This window comes from Chlorocebus sabaeus, chromosome 12 (assembly GCF_047675955.1).
Source record: "Chlorocebus sabaeus isolate Y175 chromosome 12, mChlSab1.0.hap1, whole genome shotgun sequence".
NCBI classification, from domain to species: domain Eukaryota; kingdom Metazoa; phylum Chordata; class Mammalia; order Primates; family Cercopithecidae; genus Chlorocebus; species Chlorocebus sabaeus.
In genome coordinates, this window is record NC_132915.1 from 20,248,470 (window position 1) to 20,274,836 (window position 26,367).

The 26,367-nt window shown below is 34.0% G+C and overlaps 1 protein-coding gene across 4 annotated transcripts in view; it reads right to left on the reverse strand.

Moving 5' to 3' along the window:
- VPS13A (vacuolar protein sorting 13 homolog A) overlaps nucleotides 1-26,367 on the reverse strand; it is a 238,929-nt gene that overhangs the window by 14,576 nt on the left and 197,986 nt on the right. For 2 of the 4 annotated variants that reach the window (XM_073021503.1, XM_073021502.1), the window contains one exon: nucleotides 18,449-18,560. In XM_073021503.1, coding sequence (XP_072877604.1) covers nucleotides 18,449-18,560 — 112 coding nt within the window. Of the gene's footprint in view, nucleotides 1-15,357; nucleotides 18,258-18,448; nucleotides 18,561-26,367 lie in introns of those variants that run through there. The other 2 variants (XM_073021504.1, XM_073021505.1) reach the window with 2 other exon arrangements.

The following is a 26,367-nucleotide window of genomic DNA, read 5'->3' on the forward strand; positions in this document are numbered from 1 at the left end:
AAGAAATCCTGTTTACAAGGGTAATAAAAAAGATAAATATTTACACATAAGTTTAATAAATAATGTGCAGAATATAGGTGATAAAAGCCATACCACTGTATTCAGGGGAGTAAAAGAAATTTTGAAAATGGAAATCCATATCTTATTCTTGGACATAAAAAATTATCATAATAAAGATGTTATTGACTCCTAATTTTCACACACACACACACACGTGATCCCAAGATGGTGGTTTTTGGAGCACGTGGTAGGAGGTAAGAAGTGATTTGTCAAAATTATACTAAAACTTATCTAGGAAAAATATGTGGTAATATCCAGTAAATTATGAAAGAAGAACGAGAAGAGCTACTCTAGCAGACATTAATGCAATTTATAAAGCTGCAGTAGTGAAACAGTTTGGTGCTGGTAAAGTATATGCAGACGTATCAAAGGAAAGAATACAGATTGCAGAAACTGATCATATGCATATAGGACATTATAAAATCCTATCCAATTACAGAAATTTATTAAATCAAGACAGCACTTCAAATCAGTGGGTAAATACATGCATTATCAAATAAATGGTGTTTTAAGTAACTCACTGGCTAAAGCTGTATCCTCTCTATATATCCAATCAATTCTACATGGATCAACGATTTAAGTATACAAAATGACTATAAAAGTACTAGAAAAAGTAACATTTTAGTAATCTTGAAGTAGGAAAGACCAAAATATAACAAAGTCCATAAACACAACATAAAAAATTGTTAAGTACATAGAACTTAACCACTACTGAATGGCAAAACGATAATCAAATAAACAGTAATTAAGTAAAATAACACAAAACTCAAAGGACAATTTGGGAAAATATTTGTCGATACAGAGAGAGAGAGTCAATTTCAAAACAGACAATTCTAGCAATTTGAAGAAACCGACAGAAAATAATGAGTAAAGCAGTAGAAAAATGTGTGAAGAATATGAACAGGTAGTTCAGCAAAAAACAATATCTGACTGATAAACATGAGAAAATATTCACTATAACTCAAAATCAGGAAAATGCAAATCAATTAAACATACCATCTGAGTTAGCAATTCCACTGCTAGAATTTACCTTAGGCAAAAGTATGCCAAAATAGACATATAAGAATATTCACAGCAATATTGTATTAAAAGAACAAAATCTAAATATTCATTAATAGGGTATTAGTTAAATTCATGTACAGCCATACAATGGGGCATTATGAAGTCATAAAAAAGAAAAATGAAGACCTGTGTATACTGACATAGATGTATAAGATATATAGTAAATAAAATTATATTACAAAAGAGAATGTATAGAATGAAAAGTAGAAATGCATACATGTACATATACTTGTACATACATAAGAAACTTCTAGAAAGTATACATCAATCTATTAACACCACTGATCTCTGGGATTTTGAAGCATAATGGTGGAGGTAGAAGTTAAGATTTTTAAAAAAAATTTTTACATTCTTTTATTGTTTGTTTTTTGATATCTGAAAAGAAACTGGGTTACAAAGATTCATTTTCTTTTGTGCCATGTGGCCAAGTTTAAAAATCAAGAATACAAATGTTGACCTCCTCAAGAACACCACAGCTAATAGAATTCAAGAGCCTACATGCACCATTAATAGATCCTAACCTTCAAATAATTTAAAAGCTATGGTTTATTCCAAGTACCTAACTTTTATTTCCATATTATGCTAAGTTTGGGCATTGTAATTAAGCCTACCTCTCATCACTTTCTACTTTTCAGACCCAACTTAAATCTAATCTGTGCATATAAGCAGTTAAACCAGTTTCGATAGTCACAACAGCATCTGGTATAAATAAGAAATAAAAAAAATCCAAAGAAAGTAATTCATATAATGCTTTCCATCCAAAACCTTAAATGTAACACTTGAAAGATGAATGAGCTTTATGGTCATAGTAGTCTGCTTTGAAATATAATCAACTGTATCCTTTGTTATTAGAGTGACTGTATTTGAATAAATGTCTAAGATAACTCATCACACAGCAAAATCTTGCTGCTCAGTGTTCATTATAAACATGAGAATACGGAATACGAACATTATAAACAGGATCCAAAACTTTGAAACTGAATCCACAGAAGTTATGGGAGAGAACATCACACTGTAAAAAGTCTACAAATGTCACGTTGTTGTCACAAATTCCTGCCTGACTTTATAAATGCATTATATATTAAGCTTTAGACTTCTCAAAACATCATGTTTTTTAGGGGAAAAAACCCAGAATTTTAGACCTGAAAAACTCCTATTGTTCATCCAAACCAATCTCTTCCTTTTACACACAAAGAAACTGAGGATCAGGAAGTGTCTAATGAATCTTCTAAATCTAAATTTTCACCATCTTGTGTAATTAGGTAAGAGGACATCTAAGTGACTTGCTTGGCAAAGTTGCAAAACTGGGCTCAGAAAACTGGATTCTTCACTTCTAATTCCAGTGCATTTCACTATACCAAACATATCATGATGTTTCCTCCTTATGGTATCGTACTTTCCTCATGGTACCTCAAAAAATGTCTTTGATATCCTGGATACTGATAGTTGCCAAGGTAGGCTGCTAATTTTTTCCAGGTCAACAGTATTCAAATAACTTAGTATCAAAAATCCTATCTTCCTCCATCCCAAACAGATGCTAGGTATACATGGTTCTACTAAAATAATTTGATAGCCTTTAAAATAAAGGAAGAATTAGCAAAATCAGGGTTTAGGAATTATCATGTAGGGCCTTTATGTAAAGACAAAGATTTGGCTGAAATATGAAGGAATTAACAATGCCAATACTTTAGACATGTTAGCCTCATTTATACGCTTAAATGTGAAAGGAAAAACTTTTTTTGCCTTATTCATTAGGAAGTATATATATAAATTACCTATCATCGTTCAAGAATTACTGAAAGAAATAAAAACACAATGGAAACTGCATTCATTATATACAATTGTCAGAATCTATAGGTAATAATTAAAAGATATGTTTACTGGTAAACATGTCCTTTTGCATTTAGAAAAAATGAGTACATAAACCATACTTTATTAGACATAAATAAGTTCAAACCAAATTAATGATACATTTGGAAACATAAAAAAAGTGGAACTTGAAGGACAGAGCCATGGTAACAGAGACATTTCTAACACTCTCAAATCATCCAAATGTTATGAAGAAATAGAATCCCTTAACAAAATACTTCTGAAAAATGCAAAATATGAAAAGATTAAAAATAGGAATAAATCACTAAAATAAAAGGCCTTAAGTCCCAAAGAATGTGTTAATCATTAATGGGAAATATATTTAAGAAAATTTGTTAAAGGACATGTTGTTCAGCAAAATAAAAAACCCAAATCGAATCAATATCTGACTCATTTGGAAGACAAGTGTTGCAAAGAGGTATGAATGAGAGTTTTAAAAATACATAGCAAAAATGGGGGGATTAAAAACATGAAATTCGGCCGGCCATGGTGGCTCACGCCTGTAATCCCAGCACTTTGGGAGGCTGAGGCAGGCAGATCCCCTGAGGCCAGGAGTTTGAGACCAGCCTGGCCAACATGGCGAGACCCCGTCTCCACTAAAAATACAAAAAATTAGCTGGGTGTGGTGGCAGGTGCCTGTAATCCCAGCTACTTGGGAGGCTGAGGCAGGGAGAATCATTTGAACCCAGGAGGCAGAGGTTGTAGTGAGCTGAGATCGCACCATTGCACTCCAGCCTGGGCAACAGAGCAAGACTCTATCACAAAAACAAAAAATAAAAAACAAAAAGCATGAAATTCATTCAGATGAAAGATAAAAATGAATACTACCTAGCAAGAAAATATACTAGATAACAAATAAATGGCTTTATAGACTGGTTAATTTGAGGGTTCAGGAGAGGAGTGGGAAAGAGGAAGCATTTATGAATAGATTCTACTTAAAATTTAAGCTTATTTCTAAAACCAACAAAATTCAGGAAGTTAATTGTAAAATGGTAAATACTGCCATTTTAAAACTAAGAAATAGACAAATTGTTCAAAACAATCTTATCTTTAGAGAAAACTCAGTCAATAAGTATAACTTCCTTAGAGTTATATGATGAATGTTTAGGGATAAAGAAAGTTTTACTAATTCACTTCAAACCTCAGACTTAAGTGCCATGGCCAGGAAAAAGAAGGTATTCAAGCGAGCTTCATAATCAAATATGGTAGAAATTTATGACATCAAAACTTAATGATTTCATATCCTTGAATGAGAATAAATATAAACAAGAATAAAGAACTGACACGTAGCTTACCTTGTGAGGTAAGTTGGTTTTCAGAAAATAAAATCTTACTGATTATATTGTCAAATCTGAAGAGCAACCAGTACTTATTTTATCCCTCATACCTTCATTTTCTCTCATGCTAATATGCTATCTTGACTGTTAGCAAAACCATATGTATAGACTATACTGAAAGCTTAGACAGCGCAGGAAAGCTGAGCATAACCTTTGACATAAAATCAACTGAAAGAAGCTACTGTATCTTAAGAGATATGAATTGTTGTCATCAACTAGTACAACCAAAAGCCTGGAGAAGGAAAACAACTATGCTCACGAAATAGTTATGTGTACTAACAACAGCAGACCATCAATTAACATACTTAATATATTCTAGGAGAAGGGCCAGAGTGGGTGCATCAAGGGTAGTGTAGATGCACAGTAACAAAAGTCTCACTAAAGCAGTTCAGCAGAACCTCTACTGGATCAACATTTATGGGTCCACCATATTATATATCTCTGGAAGCAGCAGTAACATATCTTTTAAAATACTGTGTAATTCAGAGCAGTTCAAATCACTGAGGTTTTACTGTTTCAACTGCTTGCCAATTAGTATGTGGAAAACTGTCATGGTATTTTAACTACTCTATTAACCTTGAAAGGAAAAAAATACTCTTTTTAAAATTCTTAAAATCTCTTCTTTTAAATTCTTAAAATCTCTTCTTTTAAATTCTTAAAATCTACTCTTAAATAGAACAGATTCTTTTATCTTGGCAAAGAGGAGAAAAATGAGAAATTTATATAATGATGACTAAGAACTTGCATAAACTGGTATTCATCTGGAATAATAAAAATATAATGAGTTATTATTAGGCACCATGCTAATAATTACTGGCATATCTAATTTTATTATACTCCACTTTATTGTATTTCCCAGATATTGTGTTTTTTACAAATTGAAGGTTTATGGAAGCTCTGCATCAAGCAAGTCTACAGGCACCATTTGTCCAGCAGCATGTACTCATTTCTTGTCTCTATGTCACATTTTGGTAATTCTTACAATATTTCAAACTTTTTTATCATGATTGTATCTGTTATGGTGATCTGTGATCACTGATCTTTGATACTCCTATTTTATAGTCCTTTTTGAGGTGCCATAAACTACACCCATAGTGAACTTAATCTATAAATGTGTGTGTTCTGACTGCTCCACCGATTGGACGTTTCCTAAATCCTCTCCCTCTCCTTGAGTCTATTACCTGAGCAACAATATTGAAATTAGGCCAATTAACAGCCCTACAATGACCCTTAGGTGTTCAAGTGAAATGAAGAGTTATATGTCCATCACTTTAAATCAAAAGCTAGAAACGACTAAGCTTAGTGAGAAAGGCATGTCAAAAGCTGAGTTAGGCTGAAAGGTAGTACCTCTTGTACCAAACAGCCAATTTTGAATGCAAAGGGAAAGTTCTTGAAGGGAAGTATTATGAAAGCGTTACTCCAGTGAACACAAGAATTATAAGAAAGCAAAACAGCCTGACTGCTGATATGGAGAAAGTTTTAGTGGTCTGGACAGAAGATAAACCAGCCACAACATTTCTTCAAGCCAAAGCCTAATCTAGAGCAAGGCCCTAACTCTCTTCAATTATATGAAGGCTGAGAGAGGTGAGGAAACTGCAGAAGAAAAGTTGAAGCTAGCAGAGGTTGGTTCATGAGGTTTAAGGAAAGAATTCATCTATGTAACACAAAAAGCACAAGGTGAAGCAGCAAGTGCTGATGGAGTAGCTACAGCAGGTTATCCAGAAGATCTAGTTAAGATTACTGACGACAGTGGCTTCACTAAACTACAGATTTTCAACATAGATGAAACAGACTTCTATTGAAAGATGCTATCCAGGACTTTCATAGCTAGAGAGGTCAATGCCTGGCATTAAAGCTTCAAAGGACAGTTGGATTCTCTTTTTAGGGGCTAGTGAAGCTGGTGACTTCATTTTCTTTAGAGACATGGTCTTGCTATGTTGCCCAACCTGGACTCGAACTTCTGGGCTCAAGGGATCCTCTTGCCTCAGCATCCCAAATAGCTGGGACAACAGGTGGGTGCTACCATGCCTGGTGCAGTTGGTGACTTTAAGTTGAAGCCAATGTTCCATTCCAAAAATCCTAGGGCCCTGGCCAGGTGAGGTGGCTCACGTGTGTAATTCCAGCACTTTGGGAGGCCATGGCGGGTGGATCACTTGAGCATAAGAGTTCAGGACTAGCTAGGGCAACATGGTGAAACCCCATCTCTACAAAAAATTTAAAAAAAATTAGCCAGTTGTGGTGGCACATGCCTGTAGTCTCAGCTACTCAAGAGGCTGAGGTGTGAGGATCAACTAAGCCTGGGAGTTTGAGGCTGCAGTGAGCCAAGACCGTATCACTGCACTCCTGCCTGGGAGACAGACCAAGACTCTATCAAATAAATAAATAAATAAATAAAGTGCCAGGTGTGGTGGCTCCTGCCTGTAATCCCAACACTTTGGGAGGCCGAGGTGGGTGGATCACCTGAGGTCTGGAGATTGTCACCAGGCTGGCCAACATGGTGATACCCCATCTCTACTAAAGCCCGTGTGGTGGCAGGTGCCTGTAATCCCAGCTACTCAGGAGGCCCAGACAGGAGAACTGCTTGAACCCAGGAGGTGGAGGTTGCAGTGAGCTGAGATTGCATTATTGCACTCCACCTGGGCGACAAAGCAAGACTCTATCTCAAAAGAAAAAGAAAAAAAGAAAAAAAATAAAAAAATCCTAGGGTCCTTAAGAATTACACTAGAGCTATTCTCCCTATGCTGTATAAATGCAACAACAAAGCCCAGATGACAGCACATTTGTTTACAGCATGGTTTACTGAATATTTTAAGCCCACTGTTGAGAGCTATCACTCAAAAAAGTATTACAGCTCATTGACTGTGCACCTAGTCACTCAAGAGCTCTGATGAAGATATACAAGATTAATGTCATTTTCATGCCTGCTAACACAACCATCCATTCCACAGCCCCCATGGATCAAACAGTAATTTCAACTTCCAAGCCTTAGTATTTAAGAAATACATTTTGTAAGGCTATAGCTGCCACGGGGAGTGATTCTTCTGATGGATCTGGTCAAAGTATATTGAAAACTTATGGAAAGGATTCACTATTCTAGGTGCCATTAAAAACATCTGTGATTCACAAAACAAGGTCAAAATATCAATAGTAACAGGAGTTTGAAAAAAGTGGATTCCAGCCATCATGGATGACTTTGAGGGTTCAAGACTTCAGTGGAGGAAGTAATTGCAGATATGGTGCAAATAGCAAGGGGATTAGAAGTGCAGCATGAAGAGGTAACTGAATTGTTACAATCTCATGATAAAACTTGAACAAATGAGAAACTGCTTCTTATGGATGAGCAAAGAAAATGGTTTCTTGAGATGGAATCTATTCTCGGGGAATATTCTATGATTGTTTAAATGACAACAAAGGATTTAGATTATTCCATAAAAATAACTGATAAAGCAGCAGTAGGGTTTGAGAGGACTGACTCCAATTTTGAAAGAAGTTCTATTGTGGGTAAAATGCTATCAAACAGCATCAAATACTACAGATAAATCTTTCATGAAAGGAAGAGTCAATCAATGTGGCAAACTTCATCTTAAGGTATTACCACAGCTACCCCGACCTTCAGGAATCCCTATCCTAATCAGTCAGCAACCATCAACATCAGGCATGCAAAAAGATGGACTCACTGAATGCTTCAGATGATCATCAGGACTTTTTTTTTAAAGCAATTATGTATTTTTAAATTAAGGTATATATATATATATATTTTTTTTTTTAACCACATAATGTTATTGCATACATAATAGCCTACATTGTAAACAATTTTTATATGCACTGGAGAACAAATATATTCAAGTGACTTGCTTTGTTGCTGTATTTGCTTTATTCTGGTGGTCTGGAACTGAACTTGCAATATCTCTGAGCTATGACTGTATATACATTACCTCATTTGTTCTAACCCCAGCACCACCACCAAGATAGGCACTACAATTATCTCTATTTTACAACCTGGAAACTGAGGTCAGATAAGCATAATAAAAAATAATAACTCTAGTAAAAGAAAAAGGCTACAATTGAACTCAGGTTTACTTGGCTCCAGAATCCAGGCCCTCAGCCACAGGGTATTGCTATATCTCAAAAAAATTTTTATTAACAAAATGAATTAGCACAGAAGAACTATATATATTCCAGTAGACTCAGTGGGATCTCATTTTAACAGTTCATTGGTATATGGATTTAGATATCTCACAAACTGTATCATGTCTCTTGCAATGCTTCTAGCTCATGTAATACCTAGGGATCATTATCTCTGTGGAAGATGGGTCATATCTTAGGTGTCTTTGATTCCTAATGTTCTTCAGAGCCTTGCATATAGCAGCTGCACAACAAACAGGAACGAGACTGTGAAGATCTGACATTACAGGGTTGGCCTCTAACGTGGCATGTGTTTTATGCCCCATAAAGCTCACTACAATTATAAGCTCATGAGAGATGAGCAAGAACCTTCAATACTCTCTTCAGGGCTGTAACTCTACTATCTACAAGAGTGTCTGAATACATAATAAACAGAAGTATAACAAAGACTTGTAGAACAAATGAATACATGGCATTAAATCTTTTCTTTGTATTCATATAAACTATGCTACCAAATAAAGCCAGCAAAAATTCAAATACATATATATCTATATGAATATAGATATATATATATATATGACCATACATTTTATTCTTTTGGCAACTTATTCCAGAAAGATTAACTTTACATGAAATGTTCAGTCTCCCACATTTGTATTCCAACACTGCATCTTCATAAGATCTCTAACTCAAACTACTTTAGACTTGAAGTATCACAGAAATGTCTAAATGTGTATTTCTTTACAGTGCTTCCGTAGGGTTCTTTACAGTGATAAATTTTCACCGAAAAACTACCATTACAATTCATTAGAGTCATCATTAGAAGTGACTAGGATATCAATTTCATTTGAATTTAAAACGAAATATTCTTAACCGACAAAAACAAACAGAACACCAAAAAACACGGTGCTTCCTTTAATAGATGACATTAAATTTTGTTTTCAGATGAGCGAAGAGGCCTCTAATTTGATTTTGCGTCAACTGTTTCATTTGGCAAGTGAATGTATCCTTTCACAGAACATTTGGCCAATAAAAAATAGACTTTTCATAAGTATACTAGTTTTCTAACAATGTTATTGTTACACACCCATGTACACACACACAAATATTTCTGAATGAGCTTTACTAAACTCACCTTATGCTGAGAATCTTTGTGTCTATCCAAGGTAACTAGGGGAAGCTACTAGGTAGAGCTCTATCACATCAGTAGAGAAATCATGAGTTGAGTCCTGTATCAGAATTTAGCAACTTTAGCTTAATTAAGGCTGCAGACCTTCTGGCTAATACTTACTGCACTTTTAGCTGTATTGACAGATCTTTGGTTAAAAAGATGTAAGAATCAAATTGAACCTACCTGGGCTTAACATCTGAGGATTTCTTTTAATGTTATAATGTATTGAATTTTCTATTACAGTAGCATTTATCCTTTCTTAATATATTTACAAATTTAAGGGATGCAATGATGACAAACTGAAAGATCTAGAAATCAAACTCATCTCACTTAAGTTCCTGAATTAAAAAAACAGAATTAGGCCAGGTGCAGTGGCTCATGTCTATAAACCCAGCTACTTGGGAGGCTGAGGTGAGAGGATCACTTGAGCCTAGGAGTTTAAGGCTGCAGTAAGCTATGATTGCACTACTGCACTCCAGCTTGGGAAAGAGTGAGACCTTGTTTCAACAACAAATAACAACAACAAAAAGAGAGGGACAGGCCGGGGGTGGGGTGCTGGGGGCGGTAGGAAATGAATAAATTTTACACTTGAGATGAAAGAAAAAACCTGAACCTCCACGCAGTGGAATCATCGCCACCAGAGGAAGACATAATTTATTTCAAAATCTTATTCAAAAATTATTTTTATATAACACTGGAAGGTTCTAAGTGGGGTTCGTTACTCTATTTTGGACTCTATTGATCCAAAATATAGTGGTACACACTATTAAATGTTCAATATTTAGGCCTTTGAAAATAATGTGACAAAGTCTCTCCAAGAGATTCCTGCTAAACTAGTAAGGTATGATTATTGTATCCAAAAATCCACGGAAATCTTTTCCATGGAATCTGCTTTATTTGAGATGCTAAGAATTCTAATTTGCCTGAATAACACAATTTGGCTCTCTTCAGTGTTCTCATCCCATTCAGAAGTATCCTTCTGGAGAGGAAGAGCTATAAAATGAAGAGTGAAGTCCAATAGCCTTTGTCTCCTAGTTCTTGTCCACTTACTCAAATTTTCAGATGAAGCCAGGAAGTGTTCGGCACTACTCTGGTGATCTGCCTGCTACAGTAAGCCCTTCCTTCCAGATTAGTAGTCATTCTCCTCCTGAAGTAAAGGGAAAGACCACGTCGGCTGAAGGCAGTTATCTTCCAATTGCTATTAAGGCAGTGTTTGAAGCTAATTATAAACATCTGTAATTTCTGAAAGAAAAGAAATAAACAAGACACAAAAACAGCCTCCCTTCTGTAACAACTTCCATGACGGCAGTTATAGTATTTCTGTAAAGGATTCAAAGACAACATAGATAAATTCAAAAATACCTGAAATGTTTAAGAACACACTATACTACACCCACAGGACAACTCAGCTGTCAACATTCAGACACAATGAAGGACACAGGAATTATACACACACATACCCAGGCATACACATTTTAAAAGATTTATTTAAAGGGAAGAAACATTTTTTAAAAAGTATAGAGTCAAAAGGTAGAAATGTTTAACGAAAAAGAAAAAAGCTTCTACATCAGGTATACAAACAAAAAACCCAGAGCAATGGATCACGTCTGAAATCCCAATGCTTTGGGAGGCTGAAGTGGTAGGATCGCTTGAGCTCAGGAGTTCAAGGCCAGCCAGGGCCACATAGCAAGACTCTGTCTCTACAAAACATTTTTAAAAATTAGCCTGGCATCGTGGTACATGCCTGTAGTCCCAGCTACTTGGGAGGGTGAAGCAGGAGGACTACTTGGGTCCAGAGTTTGAGGATACAGTGAACTTATTCAAGCCACTGCACTCCAGCATGGGGAACAGAGTGAAACTCTGTCTCCAAAAAAAAAAAAAAAAAAAAAAAAAAGAGTTCTGCTAGGTCTTTACATGCTCCATAAATAAAGACTAGGTTTCCAACTGGGGATATTTCTAGGAGCGGTATACTTTTTTTAATCTTTAGAAGTTAATGCTGCTGCTTATAAAAATATGTAGTAAAACATAAAATAGCAATGTATACTTTTGGGTCATAACCAGGTGAATAAAAAAATTTAAAAAGGAAATATACCATAAACGGTGGGGAGAAAGGATAATTTTTTTCTTTTCTATAGTTTCCTGCTTTTCTCTATGAGCATACTTTAATGAAGAAAATAATCTACTTAATGTAGAAAATAACTAATGTTGAAAAATTTCCTATCTTTATAAAATACTAAAGTCAACTGAGAATCAATGTCAGCAAATGGATTCACAGGAAGTTTTTAGCTTTTTCCATGGAAATGCAGGTCTGTAAAATTTTTAATTCATAGAAATGCCAAGTTTTATTGAATATACTCAGAAAACCTTTGTAGACATAATGTAGTTAACAGATTACTGATAAATGATAATTTATAGTAGAAAAATATAATATGCTCAATTAAGATAAATTGAATATACTTAGCTAAATCTCTGACTATCCTGGTTATGTTTTTAAAAAACAAAAATAATGCCTATAATATTTTCAGTGGTCACATATTTGAGGATCTCTAAGATCCAGAAGAATGGCATAATGCAATTCAGTAGAAATCTTTACAATTTCATTGCTTAAAACATGTGTAAGCAATGAAGAAGATTCATCAAAAGCCAGTTTTATAACATTGTTAAACGTGTGTTTTAAAATTGATATTTGGAGGTAGATTGTTGCTATACATTGGTTGCTATGGAATAACTGCTAAATACTACTACTTATGGAGAATGATAAATAATCTGCCATGTTAAAACAAACCAGACAATAAATCCCTATGAAAATCATAAATTATTCTAATTAGTTCTCTTAACACAGACCTATTTGAAATTGTTTTACTTTCCTTTGATGCAGGACTTTCTGTTTTGTATAATGCTGGCTGTACTGACTGTACTTTATGAATTCACAAATTCATTCACTAATATTAATGATTAACAGCATAAGCATTTTTAATTGAGCTCCCTTTATTCCAAAGGTGCTGGAATAAATAAAATTGACATTTTCACATATCCATCATAGTTATTATTTGAGCTAAATAATGTGTGTACACTTAATGTCACCTGATTTAGATCCATAAGTCTCTTTACTATTTTGCAAGGAAATCTTGGAAACAAAAAGCTGAAGTTTGAAGATGCAGTAGAAAATACTCAGTAACAGTTGGGATGGCTATTTCTGGTCCTTCTCCCACCACCATAAAAAAGCTGATTGCAAAATTTCATCAGACAAACTAGTAGCTCCTATAGCAGTCATTTATCACCTTGAGACACAGAAACAACAGAGTATTTTTCATCTTGAATACTGATGTCTTCGTCGTAAGTATGCAATGGCTCCAGCTGTACATTTAAATAACCTGAACTTAAAATCAGCATCCAACACCGCATCGGTGATATGTGTTTTGAATAGGTTCAAAAACTAAAATTTATAAAATATTGATTATTTTAAATAAATTATAATTTGACTTCCTTTTCTATAATACTGAAAACTGGCAATATTATTCTGAATTTACATTTGTTTTATCTATATCCAACGTGAGTACTAATTAATTTCATTTACAGGCTTAGATTATTTATCCATGGTTATGAGTGTCCACAATGACAGATTTTTTACAAATTTTTCTTCCTGCCAGTTTTCAATATGTTACTCAAGTGTCAGGCAGACACAAAGGAAAATAAGGAACCTCTAGGGTAATCACTCCCTTAGGGAAGAGAACCTTCCTTCCCATTTTCTATACATAAGCAATTATCGTGCAGAAATCTGGAACATAAATGAAGTTAAAGCATATGGAAAGGTGTGGCATTACATAATCAATTTTCAAACATAGCTTTCTCACTAGACTTTCCTATTAGATACCACCATTTTAAAAGTTCTAGCTAATTACACAGCCACTGATAAACAAAAGAAGAGTTCATCTTATTAAAATCCAAATATAATTTCATTTTCTACATATTTGATAAGAATTAAGTATATTTTTGTTTAGATCCTCTATCTCCATCAAGAGAACAATGGTGTAAAACAAAAGAGCAATTCTGTCTTGAATTTTTCTCTAGTAAAAGCAAAAAAAAAAAAAAAAAAAGTTTTTTTTCAAAACTGGACCACAATTAATACCTTCCCTCAAAGAGGCTTGAAAAGACAATTTCACGGTGGCAGAAAAAAAAGGGCAATTACACTGTTAAAGAGCACATTTCATCTCTAAGGGCTAAAAACTGAAGAATGATGAAACTCTAATATCACATGAGCAATGTTTACCAGTTACTAGAATAATATCTAAAATATTTTTACTGTTGAAGATATCTTAAATAAACGTAATCCTACCTCCGATTTTCTTTTCATGAAAACGGTAAATCACTGCTAACCACAACTTTTTTTTCCGATAAATTCTTAAGGAATGAAAGGTTAAGATCATCTTTATGAATCCCATTCCATGAAATTGTCACAGGCCAAACACAGTAAATTTGGGAAATGTCTTGCAAACAAGTAGTTCCACAGTCTCTTTTACAAAGGCCTTGTGCCTAGCAAAGTTGGAATGTAAGAAGACAATGAAGAAACTTCCAGACTCTTCCTTCCTTAGGTATACACAAAATACAAAACTAGGCAGTATTCCTTCTAGATTTTAGAAGGAGCAGTAAGTTTTGTTTGATTCTGGCCCAGGGTGAGAGGGGAGTGGGTGCGCAACAAATACAAAGTTGGTATCCGATACTAGTAGTGACTATTTTAATGGTCACTATTTTTATTTACTTATTCTAAAAAGATAAAAATACTACAGCGATTAAAACAATAATTGAATTTTTGATGTTTACATAATAGTTTTCAAAAAGAACTTTTTGATGTTTACATATTAGTAAGTTTGTTTTCAAACAAATTTTACATACGTAACCTTGATTTCTATTTAATTTGAATGAATTCTGCATAGGAAGAAATTTCAAAACAGCTGATTTTTTTTGCAGTTTTTTTTGCAGTAATCTCAATATTTTCAAATTTAGTCACTTTCAAAAAACACAGCGAATGATTTATAGAAATAAAACTTGATAAACCTAAGTATTAGAGGAGACTAAGAAATCATGTGCTGAATCAGTTAAATTAAATTACCAGTTGCTTATACTGAGCTTCCGCTGTAGTAGGCCAGAGCGGAAGCTCAGTATAAGCAACACGATTAGCAGAAGTCTAGATAAATGTTCCTTTGTTGATCCAAAAGCACAGCAGTCATAGGGATTAAACATTCTAACTACCAATGATCATTTACATATAATTTTTTTAATGTACATCTGATATATTAGAGAAATAGGACAGTTTCATCTATGTTGAAATTTTTTTAAAAACCTTTATTACACAAAACATAAAATAGATTTACTAATGGATCTTTCAGAGATATATGTAACATTTTCCCTAATATTACACAGAAAAAATATATATAGTTTACGATAGAAGTTTCCAAATATTCTGAATTCATAATAGAAATACAGTAGATGCATATACAAATTAATAAGTGACTATAAGGACTATTAAAACCAACTTTGTTTATTGTTTCACAAAAAATACGTGAAACAAAACAATAAAGAGTAAAGCAAAGACATGAAAGAACGGCTTTTTTTTATTCTCAGACTATAAATTATTTTACTATCTAACCTTCCATGAGAGGCCATGACTGTTTTTTTATAATAGTAGTTCAATCTATATGATTTGGGGATAGAACAACAAATTCACACTGCTTTAGATTGCATATGTTTATTATTATTAAAAGAAATTTGACAAAAATATCTTTAAAATAATAAATATAAAACATTAAATGCTATTACTATTTTCTTCCTTTTTTTTTCACACAGTGGCATTACATTAAAACCCAGAAAATTTACAGAGACCATTAAAAAAAGGCATTTTGCTAACAAATAAGGTAATTTAAAATAAAACCAGTGAACATCAAAATTATATTTAAGTCTAACTTGAAATCTTAAAGACAAACTATGTAATACAAAGCTATAAGCAAATCTATAATATGTTGGATGCCCTACTTTGGATGTAAGATACATTTTTTTTCTGTGCTTAAAGAATACAATTATTTTGCTTTATGAAGATGTGTAGGAAAACATTTGAAAAGAAAACGTGTTTTACCTCCCTCTAAATGGACATATGGGCATTATGGTGTAAGTCATACAAAACATGGTAATGAAACATTCCAAGTAAAATAAAGAACATATGAATTTTAACGGTTTAGATCTGACTCATCATCATCACCATCATCATCATCACTACTGCTACTGTGAGTCATAATCCACTCCCTGCAGAACTGAATTTTCTGTAAGCATGGCAAAGGAAAGAAGAAGCACAAAGGTTAGTAAAGTATGGCAAACTGCTTGAAAACATGTAAGATTATGAAATGTTCAAAGAGTGAGAAGAATTTTAAAGCAGATTTTTTTAGCTATGACTCAGGCTGTAATTACGGATATAATATTCCATAACTTAATAGACCTAAGACAATTCCACTAGTTGGTACAAACTCAATGTATAAATTGGTTTGATGATATCAATAAGGTATTCTGTGACTATATTAAAATTACCATTCTATTTCTCTAATAGGCAACTTTGACCAGCAGGAAACACTGTAATAATGTACTACCTTCTAGATAGAAAGGTGCACAATAAAAGAATGTATTTTATATTTAATCATTATATGAGTGTATATAATTTAATGAATACACCTTTTTTTGGAAAATAAGAAAATAACATGAGAAACATTTGAAAGTATCAAATATTTTAAGGCACCTTCATTATATCACTTACATAGAATCTAGGCAGATGAGATGGATTTTAAATCCAGTTTATGTGTCAGCTAATTATTTTCCATAGTACTGGTATTTACATATTTTTAAAGTGTTTGCTAATAATATACTAGAGCTTTGATTTAAAAAAAAAAAAAAAAAAACCCACTACCACCAAAACAACAATCCACTTTTTATACCTGTAAGAAAAAAATGCTAACTGCAACATCCCAAGGTACTTGGTGAATCCAAATATTTCAGCTAATACTGTGTAAATGCTTGCTGAAAAACAAGTAATGGCTAACAAGCGCTGTGGTTTTTAGTCATTTAAATAGCTCTTTTAGCGATTAATGATGAGACTGACCTATTAAAAATAAATATGTATCTTTAAAAGTACATAGTCAAAAGTCATGTTTTTACATCTCAAAGTTTAAACCTTCAGAAAACAATGGGAAGGTATGTACTTGTCACTGAAATCAAATTATCAGCCATGAGAAATTATTGGTATCTCATGGCTTCCTTGTGGGTTATTATAACGTGCTCACTTATAATGAGGATATATTCCTAAACTCTCCTCAATACTCATCCTTACTTCATACTACATCTGATTTTTAGTCTAGTAAAATGTTAGTAAGTTGTTAACTGTGTTCTAACAAGGGAAGGCAGGTATTGGGTAGAAATACACGTGTTGACTGTATTAGTCAGAAGTGACTTCTGCAAATTGACTACCTTCCAAAGAACGATACACTGTCATTGTGGAGACTGTACAATCTGTCCATTAGAGCACAACCTCTTAATAGATTACCAGTTCTATCCCAATACATAATTATTTTGATGCTTTAAAACATTTTAAATACAGTATAAAATCACTTTACTAAATATTGCATATTAACTCTACGGTTACATTTTAACATATTAGATAGAAGCCTCAGAGAAAGAGTTAGAAGTATATTTCATGCAATACTATATGTCCTACAATAGGTAAAATACTGAAGTTTAAATCTTTACTCTGATCACATTAAATATCACAGTATTTAAAATATTAAAACTATAAAGGAAACTTCGTATTCCAATAGTTTATTGCTACCATGAGTATCCGCAACCCTACATAACATAATGATTCCTTGTTTTTTTTTCAAACAAATGATTTAATTTAGTATTCCACCTCTAAACCACAGAAACAACATGACACTGGTATAGCCTATATATGATTACTAGTTATCTACAGCATAATCCAGGTTTTAAAAAGTCAAATTTACCAAGTAAGAAAGTTGTCTAAACAGATTCTACCTTCAAAATATTTATTGTTCCAGAAGCTACTTTTTATTATTAAAAGATACTGGTTTGCATGTGAACTGCTTATTAAATCCCACAAGTTTTATACAGACTACACTAGAATAAAGCAGGAAGAGGGTCATGGCCATTTAAGCATTTTCAAAGGCAAAGCACAAGAATCCAAGAGTAATTCACAATAGCAGTGTTCCTGAGTTTTGTTTTTCCTTCTGCTTGTGTAATTGATATAAGGATTATATATCTAGTATAAAAGCTACCAGTGGTTTAATAACCCCACAACAGAAATGGTTTCATTGGTTAAGTAAGTACCACCAATGATGAGGATATATAAGGTACAAAGGCTTTCGACAAATCTAGCAAATCCAGTGCAGAACTAAGAATACCCTACAAAAAAACCAGATTCATTAAAATTCCTATTAAAAGTTACCAATACAAAACGTTTTTCTTTGTATTCAAAATACTGAAACAGCTGTACGTAGTTTGTAAATTTTAAGACTAAAATCTACTGTTGGCTTTCACTTGCAAAGTCATGCATTAACTTTTCATATCAAACTTTTTGATGCCTGTAAAAAAGAAAAAAAAATCTTATAGTAAATAAATGTACTTTAAAATCTAAGTAAATATAAGAAACTTATAAGTGGAATTAAGCAAAATAGATAAAAGCCCAAATAATTTAATATATATTAAATGGCTACTTAAAAAAAATCTAACTTGACTAAATTAATCTTAATTTATAAGACAGTTCTTAATTTACCTGTAACATCTGATTTCCAGTACCATCCCTCAACCTGTACGGTCTGATAACTCCATCTTCATTGAAGAACCGAGGAGGTCGCAGACTCTCCACTTCAGAAGTCTCTGTAGCTCTAGGGGGAAAAAAAAAATGACTTGATTTTAAAAATTATTCAAAAACTTATAAATAAACTTTAAATGCAATTACTAAAAACAATCTTATTTCAGATTAAATAAAAATATTACAACATTTTCTAATTTTAAATTGTTTTTGTAACATAAATAGTATAAGTTCTCTAGAAAAATACAGAACTATAGAGAAGTTTAAGTCTCTTGAACTTTCTTTGTGATAATAATCACAGTATTAGCAATTGTTGCTTTTTCTTTTCCTATTATGTTGTCTAGTTTCTTTAGTTCAATGCTAGAAACAAAAAGGGATTGCAAGCATCCTTGTCTCATTCCTGACTATAGGGAAAGCTTCTAAGAGTTTTCTGTCAAGTATAGTTATCAGCAACTTTTTTTTTAAAGCACCCCTTATCGAGTCAAGAAAGTTCATTGCTACTTTTAGTTTACCAACAGTTCTTTTTTGTTATTTGTTTTTGGAAATCTTAAATAGGCAATGAATTTTAAATAAGAATTTCTTTTCTGGCATTGTTTTGATCCCATGGTATATTTTCCTTAATCTATTACTGTTATAAATCACATTATATAGTTTTCTAATATTCAAATACTCTCACAGTTCTCACATTCCTACTGGGCTTGATGTGTATTACTGTAAACGCATACCCCAATCCTGGGCAACATACCCCGCTCTACAAAAAATAAAAAACTAGTCAGACATGGTGGTGTGCACTAGAAGTGCCAGACACTCAGGAGGCTGAGGTGGGAGGATAGTTTGAGACCCAAGCTACTGCACTCCAATCAGGATGCCAGAGTGAGACCCTGCCTAAAAACAAAAAAACAAAAAAACAAAAAACACATACTATATACTGCTTATGGTAGTATTAGATTTAACATTTTTGCTTATTTGGTCATAAGTGACCACTCAATTTGTTCACTCAACAAGTATCACATATTCAACAAATATTTATTAAGAGGTCCCCAACCCCTGGGACTTGAACCAGTACTAGTCCGTGGCCTGTTAGGAACTGAGTAGCGCAGCAGAAGGTGAGTAGTGGCGAGCAAGCTTCACTGCCTGAGCTCCATCTCCTGTCAGATCAGCAGCAGCATCAAATACTCATAAGAAGGTGAACCCTCTTGTCAACTGCCCATGTGAGGGATATAGGTACACACTCCTTATGAGAATCTAACTAAAGCCTGATGATCTGAGGTGGAATAGTTCCATCCTGAAACTATCCCTCCTCTCTGGTCTGTGGAAAAATTGTCTTCCACGAAACCACACCTTGATGCCCAAAAGGCTGGGGACCGTTAACATAATGTATACACATGCATGAGCATATACATATGAATAAAGTCTCCACCTGAAAACAGAATAGGGCCAGGCGTGGTGGCTCCTGTCTGTCATCCCAGCACTTTGGGAGGCCGAGGTGGGTGGATCATGAGGTCAGGAGTTCGAGACCAGCCTGGCCAATATGGTGAAACCCCGTATCTACTAAAAATACAAAAATTAGCGGGGCGTGGCGGCATGTGCCTGTAATCTCAGCTACTTGGGAGGCTGAGGCAGAAGAATCACTTGAACCTGGGAGGCGGAGGATGCAGTGAGCCAAGATCACACCACTGCACTCCAGCCTGGGCGACAGAGCAAGACTCCATCTCAAAAAATAAATAAGTAAAAAAATAAAAACAGAATAGATTTAAAAATATGACCTAACAATACACTATCCACAGGAGACTTGGTTTAGAGTCAGACACAAACTGGTTGCAACTAAAAAGGAAAAAACATATGCAAAGTGAACAGTAACTAAAAGAAAGCTGGAGTGGCTCTGCTAATGTCAGAAAAAAACAGCCTTTAAAAAAATTATTGTTAGACACAAAGAAGGGCATTTTATAATGAAAAAGGGTCAATCCATCAAAAAGATAAAAAATTATAAACATATAAGCAGTTAACAAAAGAGGCCCCAAATACATGAAACAAAAACTAAGAATTTAAAAGACAAAAAGGCAATACCACCATAATAGTTGAAGATTTCAGCACCCTATTTTCAAACATGGATACCAACTAGATAAAAGATCAGCAAGGAAAAAAGAGAACTTGAACACTATAATCCACTAGACCTAACAGACGTCTATAGAACGTTCAAACCAATAACAGCAGAATATATATTCTTCTCAAGTGGAATGGAACATTATTCAGTATTAGCTACAGATTAGGTCATAAAACATGTCTCAATAACACAAAACTAGCACTTGCTTCTTGGCCTTTTGGCTAACATTGAATGTAAATATAAAACTACTGAAAACAGGCCAGGCATAGCGGCTCACGCCTGTAATCCCAGCACTCTGGGAGGCCCAGGTGGACAGATCACTTGAGGTCAGGAGTTCAAGACCAGCCTGGCTAACATGGTGAAACCTCATCTCTACTAAAAATTCAAAAATGGCCGGGCGCGGTGGCTCACGCCTGTAATCCCAACATTTTGGGAGGCTGAGGCGGGTGGATCACCTGAGGTCAGGAGTTCGAGACCAGTCTGACCAACATGGAGAAACCCCGTCTCTATTAAAAATATAAAATTAGCCAGGTGTGGTGGCACATGCCTGAAATCCCAGCTACTAGGGAGGCTAAGGCAGGAGAATTGCTTGAACCTGGGAGGCAGAAGTTGCGGTGAGCTGAGATCGCACCATTGCACTCCAGCCTGGGCAACAAGAGTGAAACTCTGTCTCAAAAAAAAAAAACCAAAAAAACTAGCTGGGTATGGTGTGTGCCTTTTGCTACTCAGGAGGCTCAGGCAGGAGAATCCCTTGAACCTGGGAGGCGGAAGTTGTACTGAGCCAAAATCACGCCACTGCACTCCAGCCTGGGCAACAGAGTGAGACTCCATCTCAAAAAAAAAAAGGAAAAAAAAAAGTACTGAAAATATACAAGTATGATATCTGACCACACATAAGAAAACCAGAAATGCGTAAATAAAAGAAATTTATGAAGTCCAAAAATGTGTTGAAATTAAAACATAGAAGCATAAATAACAAAATGTCAAAGAAAAAAATCACAAGAGAAATTCACTACTTTGAAACAAATAAAAGCAAAAATACAATATACCAAACTTATAAGATGCAGCAAAGACAGTGTTCAGAGGGAAATTTATAAATGTGAATGTCTACATTAAAAAAGAAGGTCTGAAATCAATAATATAACTTCTTCACAAGTTGAGAAAGTAGAAACAGCAAACTAAACCTAAAGCTAGCAGAAGGAAGAAAATAATAAAAATTAGAGCAGAGATAAAAGAAACAGAGAATAGAAAAAATATAATCAATGAAACTAAAAACTGGTTCTTTGAAAAGGACAACAAAAATGACAAGCCATCAACTAAACTGATAAAGAAAAAAAAAGAAGACCCAAATTATTAATAATAGGAATTAAAGAGGGAATACTACTACCAATCTTACAGAAACAAAAAATAATTACAAGGGAATACTAGGAATAAATACTACATAAGGGAAAAATAATTATATGAGAATACTAGTAAATATTTACTATGATCAATAAATATATATCAACAAATTAGATCATCTAGATGAACTGAACAAATTCTATAAAAACTACTGACAATGACTCAAGAAACAGCCTAACTAGGCCTTTACCAAGTAAAGAGAGTGAATCTGTAATTTTAAAACTCACCAGAAATAAAAATAAGAGTCAGATGGTTTCACTGATCAATTCTCCTAATTTTTTTTTTAATTAACATCAATGCTCCACAAAGTCTTCCAAAAATTTGAAGAGGAGGGAACACTTCCTGAATCATTTTGTGAGGACAATATTACCCTGATACCCCAATCAGGCAAAGACATCACAAGAAAACCACAGACCAATATCCCTTATAAATATGCACACAAAAATCTTCGACAAAATATTATCAAACCAAGTCCAGTAAAATACAAAAATGATTAGACATTATGTCCAAATGGGACTTACCCCAGGTGTGCAATATTGGTTTAAGATCAGACTCAACTAATGTATTATACTGCATTAATAAAACAAAGGAAAACACAATTATCAACTTAATGATACAGAAAAAGCATTTGATAAAATCTAACATCTTTCCATGATAAAGACACAAAAACCTATAGCTAACATCCACTTAATGGCAAATATCTGAAAGCCTTCCCCCTAAGATTAGAGGCAATATAGGCATGTCTATTCTCTCAGCATTTTAGCCAGGACAACTAGGCAAGAAAAAAAGCATCCAGATCAGAAAGGAAGAAGTAAAGTTACCTTAGTTCTCAGATGATACACTCTTTCATATAGAAACCCCAAAAGAACCCACAAAACCATTAGAGCTAATAAACAAGTTTAGTAAGATTGCAGAAACTCAGATAAATATTAAAAAAAAAAAAGTTGGATTCAACACACCAGCAATAAACAATCCAAATATAAAATTAAGAAAACAATTCCATTTAAAACAGCATCAAAAATAAAATACTTAGGAATAAGTTTTTAAAAAGAAGTATAAGACTTGCATATTACAAACTGTAAAACATTATTGAAAGCAATTCAAGAAGACCTAAATAAATGGAAAGATGTTGCATTTTCATGGATTAAAAGATAATACTGTTAAGATAGCTACACTCCCCAAATGGAACTACAGATTCAATGCCATCTGCATCAAAAACCCAGCTACCTTTTTTGTAGAAATTGACAACATTTTTTAGGTAACTTAATGACCATTTCTTTTTAGTCTCCTTTTCTGGGTCTTCCTCATTTCCCCAACTTCTAAGAGATGGTGTGCCTAAAAGCCAAGTTCTTGGACCTTATTTTTCTCTTTTCAGCTCATTCCCTTGGTGATCCAATCTCATGGTTTCAAACACCTTATTATAGGCTCACAAATCTTGAATTTTCACCTCTAGCTTGGATCTTTCTCTTATACTTCAAACTCCTCTACTCAACAATGACGTGATGTCTCCATTTGGATGTCTAAGAGATATTGTAAGCTTAATATATTAAAAAGGAAATGTCTAATACCCTCTCTTTCCCTAAAAAGAATGACAACCTCACCCTTCCAGTGCTACACATAAAAACTTCAGAATTATTCTTCACGATTCTCTTTCCTTCATATCCTGCATCCAATTTATCAACCAATCCTATTAACACTACCTTTAAAATACATGCAGAACATAACCTCTAGTACTGTAATAGTCGAATCACCATTATCACTCGACTCACCATTATCACTCAGGTGGATTACTGCAAAAGCCTTTTAAGTGTTGTTTCCACCCTAGTCCCCTGTGGTTAGGCCTCAAGGCAGCAGCCAGCTCACATTTCTCTGGCTCAAAACCTTTCAATGGCCTCTCATCTTAAGCACAAGCCTAAGTCCTTACAGAGGCTTGCCAAGTTCTACGTGATGTGATCCCCTGCATGTTCCCTGGTAATGTCTTTGTCAACTTTCGCCGTTCCTCACTCTACTCCAGGCACACTAGTTTTGCTGTTTCTCAAATAGGCCAAGCACGTTCCTGCATCAGGGCTTTTTAACTGCTGTTACTTCTGCCTGGGACATTCTTCTCACATGGCTCACCCTTTACTTCTTTCAGGTCACTCCTCAAATATAATCTTACGAGTTAAGCATCCCTGATCACTGAACATGTAAAACAGCAACCCTCCTCCCTACCATTTTTCATCTCCCTACTTCCTTTAATCTGCTTTATTTTTCACCATTTAGCATATCATATATTTATCAGTTGCTTATTTTTGTCTACTCCTCTCCCACTAGAATGTAAGCTGTACGAACACAGGACCATTGCCAATTGTGTTCATTGCTGGCCCCTCAAATGATCAGAAGTGTCTAGATCATAGACAACGCTCCCTAAAATGTGCTGAATCATTATTTACTTTTGTATTAGGTAGCTTGCTAACTGTATTCAGATAAAATTTACTTACTTTCATTTTGTCTTCCTGATCTATCAATTATTGAGAAAAATATTAAGTTCTTCCACGATTATTGTACATTTGAAAAGTTCTTACAGTTTTGTCAAGTTGTGCTTTTAAAAATTAAGGCAATTTTATGAACTGAGTAGAAGTTTGAAATTGTTACTATCTTCCTACTTAGTAGTTCTTTTTATCATTACCTAATTACATTATTTATCTCAAATAGTGCTTTTATTGCCTTAATGTCTATTTCATCTAATATTAGTAAGTACATCCTCTTTACAAATGACAATATTTAATGCCAATCATTCTCTCCCCAAACTGCATTTTATTATTTTTTAATAATTTGTTTCCAATGTTGCTTTCATGTAGCTCAATTAGATTTTCCAATTTATATTTTTACATTTCAATATTGTAACCCATTCCTCCTTTTATTTTCAGTGTCTTTTTTCACAAGTACATCCTTTAATAGTTCTTAGTCTTTATTATTTTTTCTAAAAATGTGTCATTATGCCCTCAATCCCTAAAGGTAATACAGCTGGGTATAGAATTATAAGGTTTTAGATAAATGGAAGGTAATTCTAGTAGCTTTTGGCGGAAGCCTTTACATGTTTCAAATTCCTTATGTTTCATTGACTTTTGAGCTTCTCTGACGACTACGACTCAACACATTATATTTATGAAACTAAAGTTACAGGTACAGGAGAATGATTCCTTTTTTCCCCATCTTAATTCTAAATGCCAAAACCAGAAACACCCAATTATGGTAACCAGTATGAAATACTGGCTTAAGAGGAATAGCTCATATGATGACAATACATATCCCTATAGAGCAGAAAGCAAGAGAAAACACAAAGGAAAAAGATTAGGAAGATAGCCACCCACCTAACTTTCTGAGATAGGTCTCATTAACATTAATTTTATCATCCGTTATATGTGTTACAAATTTCTAGGACAGAGGTAACAATAATGAAACTACTAAATTTCAGCCTTACACTAAATTTAATTTGGAGGAAAAAAGAATATGTATTAAAATTACCTGCATAAAGGAAGAGAAAGGGAATGCATATACACTAGTACCCACTTATCCACAGTTCTGCTTTCTGCAGTGTCAGTTATCCATGGTCAACTGTGGTCCAAAAATATTAAATGGAAAATTCCAGAAATAAACAATCCCTAAGTTTTAAATTGCATGCCATTCTGAGTAGTGTGATGAAATTTCTTGCCACCCTGCTCTGTCCTTCCTGGGATATGAATCATCCCTCTGTCCAGCATATGCATGCTTTATACACGACCAGTTCATTAGTGACACAGTAGCCATCTCAGTTAGTTATCAGAATGACTGTTGCAGTATCACAGTGCTTGTGTTCAAGTAACGTTTATTTTATTTTATTACAGTGTATTATTATAATTGTCTGATTTTATTATTATTGTTAATCTCTTACTGAGCCTAATTTTAAATTAAATTTCATCATGATGTGTATGTATAGGAGAAAGCACAGTATATATAGGGCTCGGTACTATCCAAGGTTTCAGGCATCCACTGCAGATCCCTGCAGATCAAGAGGGACTACTATAACAACTTATAACAAAATAAGATAATAAAGGAAGGATGAAGACAAACTTAGTTTGAACCAAGAAATACAAAATGCCATTCTTCATTTCATAAAAAGGATATAGATTATATTTGCTAATTTTATAATTGATATGTATAGCATTAATGTATTTAAACTAAGATAACTGAGTCTGCTTAACTTGCCAAACTGCTCCTGTAAGCCTGCTAGGAATGAATGAAAAATAAAGGGGAACTCCATAAGGTTGAAACAATGCAATGGCAGCAACTTAAAAAATATCAAAAAGAATTAGGAAGACCATATGCAACCTGCCATATTGTAGTGCTGATGACT